Below are 5,749 nucleotides of genomic sequence, written 5' to 3' on the forward strand. Positions count from 1 at the left end.
CTGGATGCCAATGTCTGTTCTGGCTGCGATGGTCTTCCAAACCTTTTTTGCTTGGAACTGGCCAGTCCATCTTGCTTCCCCTATCCCTTGTTTTCATCATAAGCCCCGAGGAGAATCATTTTCCCGCCTTGTGTCATCCCCATACACAAAAGTGGCGATCAAACGCTTGCCGAGAATTACCGTCTCATTTCTCTCATCTTCCCCTGTTCCAAAAACTTGGAAAGATATGCCAGCGACTGGTTGTCCGCCCGTTTTGGCCACCACATAGTGAAAGAACAACACGGTTTTGTGAAGGTCCACTGTGTCCTTATTGACTTTACCAACTTTGTTGCCAAATATCTAAATTCATGGCAAGTACATACCATTTACATTGATTTCGCTAAAGACTTCGACACTGTAAATCACAAGATACTTCTTTCCAAACTCTCGTCTCTAGGTGTTCCCATACCACTTGGTTTGAGGCTTGCTTCTTACCCTTCCAACAGATTCTGCCGTGTCATTTCTGACGGTTACACTTCCACCCACAGGGATCTATTCTGGACCCTTTGTTATTTTTATTTTTTATCAACACCTTCTCCTCTCTCCTTACTTGCTCTATGCCGATGACCTTAAGATGTTTTCTGCTATATCGTCGCCTTTGGACTGTGTTTCCTTTCAATCTAACCTAGAGACTCTGGTTCGTTAGTTCTCGACTAATAATTTAGCGCTAAAGGTCAGAAAGTGTCACTCTATGTGCTACTCCATAAAATCCTCACCCACTTCTTTCTCCTACGCTCTTAACGGACATTCCTTATCCTGCTTAAATTCCACTCAAGACCTCGGAGTCACTTTCGACAATAAGCTCCGCTCGAAGTCACCGATCCCGATTCCTAGACTTTGCCAAAATTACAAGGCACAACAGCTTGGTCCTTTTAACTTCTTTACTTTAAGTAGTTTTAAGCATAGGTTAAAATTATTGCTTTCTCCTCCTCCTGAGAAAATTGAGTGATTGGAGTTTACTATGTTTGTTGTTCGTTAAATAAATAAATAAACAGTTCTTTAAGGACGCAATACGACTTCCCCTTTACAGAATAATAATATGTCTTGGTCGCAGTTCTTGTCTTCCTCCTCGACCTTCACACAGCCTATCGAAAGGAATTCAGGGCCAGCCTCGCGGAAATGGTGTACGGGGCGTTTTTGCGGTTTCCCGTCAACCCTGTACTAGATATCGGAGCAGTGTTAAGTGGCTCGAGCATGCTGCGTCTGCTCAGGGATGCGGTTTCGGAACTGTAGCCGACTCAATTTTCCCGATACACGATGTCGGAGTCCGACACCCCCAAGGACCTAGAAAAGTGCTCACAGATCCTTATTAGGGTGGAAGTTTCTCGGAAGTCGCTGCACCCACCATATGAGGGGCTGTTTAAAGTCCTGAAACGACGGGAGCAGTCTTTCAAGCTCGACGTCCGAGGCGGGCTCAAATGGGTCTCCTTGTCGAGACTGAAAGCTTTTGCCTAACCGGGGGACGCTCAGAAAAAGCGGAGACGTGAATCACCACTGCTTGACGTCCCAACTCATTTTTTCGGTGTAATCACTAGGCTCTCTGTGTTTCGGATATATACCTCCGCCTGGTTTGGGTTTAGCTTTTTTTATTTTCATACGTGTACTCTACAACTATTTGCTTCCCACGAGAATCGGGGTTAGGAGGTCCGCCGTGTCATAACTCCCTTCGCACGGTAGGGTCAAACTTACTCACTGTTCGAATACAGTCAGTTTCCCTTGATTGCAAACTATCTATCTAATGGGCCCAGTTCGCATGACACCCTGCGTTGGGGGAGGTGCCTTTCGACTCGCTAGTCTAGATGCGTAGTGGTTAGTCCATAGTAGGGTGTGTTTATCACCACTTACTGAAGGTTGTGGTAAATGGGAGTATTGGCTCAAGGAGAGCCACAAAGAGAGAGAAGAGAGACATATCAATTTCAGAGAGAGGCAGGTTATCACAGGGAGCTTGACCCCATAATATCAATAACCCTGTCCGTCAGCTGCCGTCATTATATAGCGCGGATTTTCTACGGCTACTTAAAAAGCTTTGACTAACAAGTTGGTGAGCTAGTTTAGTTGACTTAGGTCACATAAAATTTCCAATTATAGCCATGAACCTTTTCGTCAATAGATGTAAACATTTTAATTATTCTTCGTAATTTCTTAAATATAATTATGTTTGTGACAAATTTTGTCAATACCTAAAATAGATTAAAAAGTTCAAAGCACCATCTAACAATTAACTAAATTGAAGTAATCAAGGTCTCGTCTATGGCTCCTGTTATCACCTCATTACCGAAACAAAGTAAGCTATCTCGTAATGTTGCATTAATTAATTATTTATCTGCTGGGAGCAACTGACAGTGATTGAGGGGACGTTCTGCATGGTTGCTAATATTTCAATTATCTTCAAAACAACGAATTAATGCAACTAGAGAGCTCATATACGTGCAAGAAAGCTCATAACACCCTATCAAATGGGGGTCAAAAAATATGTCACTTGAAGATAGGTGGAAAAATTTGGAAATTATCCATAAAAAATTTCTTTGGACAATGTAGTATAGAACATACTGCAGTGGAGGGGGAAGACTTGAGTATAAAAACGTCTTCAAAGAAGCAGCACAGTGTCAGTTGGACCCAGTCCATACGCAGAAAGGATGAAGCTTTTGGTGTTTTTGGCATTTTGCTTAGCCCTAGTGGCAGGCTCAGTTGACTCGTTATGGGGCAGGTTGCAGGGATTGGATAGAGGTAATTACTAACATTGAAAAGGAATAAAAGAGATTTTTTTTGAATTGCGAAAATACTCCATAATCCTTGCAGTTGGAACCGGATGGACAGGACAAAAATTGATGGGCGACACTGGCATGGATGATGATCTCTACCTCGCCAAATATGGAAAACTATGTAAAACCTCGTATAGTTTATAACAAATGATATCTTCTTACTTGAGGATCTGTTACCATTATAGCTGATGTCGGAATGCACGATAATATGGGTCCCTATGGAATGGGTATGCACTCCAATATGATGGATGTTTCAAATATGGGCCTGAATACTCTCGATAAAGTTCAGACAGTGGACAATGTAGACAAGAAGCTGCTCAAATATGACGATGACGTGAAACTGAAGATCCTAGGCGACAAACACTTACTCCTGAAGCAGAAATTCATTCTGGATGTCCTGCTAGATCTTCAAAAGCCTATGATGCTGGACCACATGATTGACAATGTTCACCTTGTTGATGGAGAGATTTATTACAAGGTAACCAGCTTTGGTTCTTTAGTTATAACAAACCAAATAATTGCTAGAAAATTTAATGCTTCATTACTGCAAGATATATATAACATATGTCCTTCCTGCTTCCAAAAATAAATACGAAATTTCTTTTTGTACATTCAGAACTTCGACAAAGTCATCGATTTCTTCCGGATGTTGAAAAACAAGGAAGTCATTCTACCGCGAGGAGTACCATTCACAGTCACAAACAAACTGCACCGCAAACAGATGAAACTCCTCTTCCATCTCTTCTTCTACTCCAAGGACTTTCTCGTCTTCCAAAAGAACGTCCTCTGGGCTCGTAAATTCATAAACGAAGAAATGTTCGTCCATGCCTTAGTCGCTGCCGTCCTACACCGTGACGATATGATCGGAGTGAAATTGCCTGCTCTCTACGAAATCCTTCCGTATAAATTCCACACTAGCATGACCATCGACAAAGCGCTGAAATTGAAGGATGTTGTAATGGATAAGAAGGATCTGATTATCTTCAATAAGTACACCAAAGACTATATGATGATGAACGATGAGGGCAAATTGGCTTATTTGATGGAAGATATCGGCTGGAATTTGTACAACTTCTTCTTCCATATGGAGTTTGGAGCATGGATCGGAGGAAAGGACTTCAACCTTTTCAAGGAACGCCGCGGGGAAAAATATTTATACTTCCTTCATCAAATCTTGGCTCGTTACAATTTGGAGCGTTTATCCAATGGTTTGGGTAACATTAAGGACATTTCTTTGTGGGATTACATTAAGACCGGCTATAATCCAATGATGATCCAAAAGAATGGATTGCCAGTGACAATGAGGAAGAACTACTACGATGTCCGTGAGACAGGCGACTACTTCCTGATGAAACGTGTTAATGACTTTGAGCGCAGGATCCGTGATGCTATCGATAAAGGCGTTTGCACTACCATTGATGGTGGGTTGGTTGATCTAAAGCGCTCAGATGCGATCGACATCCTTGGAAACATGATTCAATGGAATATCGACTCGGTCAACTCTAGGTTCTATGGCTCGCTGCTTGTTGATATCTTCAAACTATTAGGAGGAGGATACGTTAAAAACGTGGATGATTTCAAATTAACTCCTAGCGTTATGGACCACTACGAAACTGCCCTTCGTGATCCAGTAACATACCAAATTTACAAGAAGGTCATGAAGATGGTTCATATGTTCAAGGGCTATCTACCAGCGTACACGAAAACCGACTTACTTTTGGATGGAGTCCGCGTAGACAACATTCGTACATCAAAATTCATGACCTACTTCGATCTATTTGATGTTGACATTCGCACCATGATCAACTTGGATGACCTCAAAATGAAGCACATGGACATCAGCGATGACCGCATTGGTAAAATGGATAAATTCGTCATCGCCAGACACATGCGTCTCAATCATAAGCCATTCACTGTGAATATCGACCTCACTGTAGACCAACCTCAAAAGGTAGTCATTAGGATGTTTTTGGGACCGAAATTCGACGCTGATGGCAAAATCTGGAAGCTGAAATATAACCGCGACAATTTTGTTGAACTGGACAAATTTACATATGATCTGACCAATGTAGGAAAGGTTGTCATTAAGCGAGATTCACGAGACTTTGTCTACACCGTCAAGGATCGCACCTCCATCATGGATATTTACAAGATGGTTCTGTTGAATAACGATGTGAGCAAGCTTATTGACATGCACATTGACGAAGCCAACTGCGGATTCCCAGATCGTCTAATTCTTCCAAAGGGCTGGGTTGGCGGTATGCCAATGCAACTCTTCGTTATTGTGACCAAGGCAAAGGATATTGTCAAACGCGACTTAGATCATACACTCATCTGCGGTAAACGAACCCTCATCAACGAGGTTGACGATTACGCTCTAGGATTCCCATTCGATCGTCGCATTGATGAGACCGAGTTCTACACCAAGAACATGCTCTTCAAGGATGTGTTGATCTTTCACGATGACGATGTCAATATGATGCTCAATATGATGGATGTTCGCGGAAAAATGAAAGATGTTGGTGTCATGAGCAAGACTATGGGCGTTTGGGACAACCACGATACACTGATGGATACTTCCAACAAGATGAATTTGATGGATATGATGCGAATGAAAATGACAATGGTTTAGATTATTAATTTGATATAGTTTGTAACTTTTTCCTTCTTTTATAGTGAATAAATTTATATGAGCATTCCAATTAGATGTGTTCTAACCATTTCCTTTAATTATTTTCCGGCAATGTATTTTGCAATAGATAAAGTTTTCATGAATCTAATGACGAATCCTCCTGGAAGGGAGGACCCAAATACCTCCTTGAAGAAGATATTCCGGGAGTAGGTTAGGTTAGGGTATCAAGGGTAGTTACTTGCAGCTCCAAGAGCTCAATCATTTTATTAGTTGTACTGTCACCTATTCCACGGTCTACCCACAGGGTTGTTCGCAG

General features: G+C 41.8%; 1 protein-coding gene across 1 annotated transcript; it reads left to right on the plus strand.

Annotated features, from left to right (window-relative positions):
• The first annotated feature begins 2,620 nt into the window (after positions 1-2,620).
• Positions 2,621-5,503, plus strand: LOC119648846 (hexamerin-1.1-like). The gene is made up of 4 exons (XM_038050720.1): positions 2,621-2,766; positions 2,839-2,922; positions 2,987-3,279; positions 3,418-5,503. The coding sequence occupies exons 1-4, from the start codon at positions 2,676-2,678 to the stop codon at positions 5,431-5,433; spliced, it is 2,484 nt and encodes an 827-aa protein (XP_037906648.1). The 5' UTR covers positions 2,621-2,675; the 3' UTR covers positions 5,434-5,503.
• The last annotated feature ends 246 nt before the right edge of the window (positions 5,504-5,749 follow it).

The sequence above is a fragment of the Hermetia illucens genome, chromosome 2 (genome assembly GCF_905115235.1).
Source record: "Hermetia illucens chromosome 2, iHerIll2.2.curated.20191125, whole genome shotgun sequence".
NCBI lineage: Eukaryota > Metazoa > Arthropoda > Insecta > Diptera > Stratiomyidae > Hermetia > Hermetia illucens.

Bases quoted from the DNA above. Each gene is read 5' to 3' on its own strand.
- LOC119648846 (XM_038050720.1), top strand. From the start codon at position 2,676: ATGAAGCTTTTGGTGTTTTTGGCATTTTGCTTAGCCCTAGTGGCAGGC. The intron at 2,767-2,838 runs GTAATTACTAAC...TAATCCTTGCAG, and splicing joins GTTGCAGGGATTGGATAGAG to TTGGAACCGGATGGACAGGA. The intron at 2,923-2,986 runs GTAAAACCTCGT...TTACCATTATAG, and splicing joins CGCCAAATATGGAAAACTAT to CTGATGTCGGAATGCACGAT.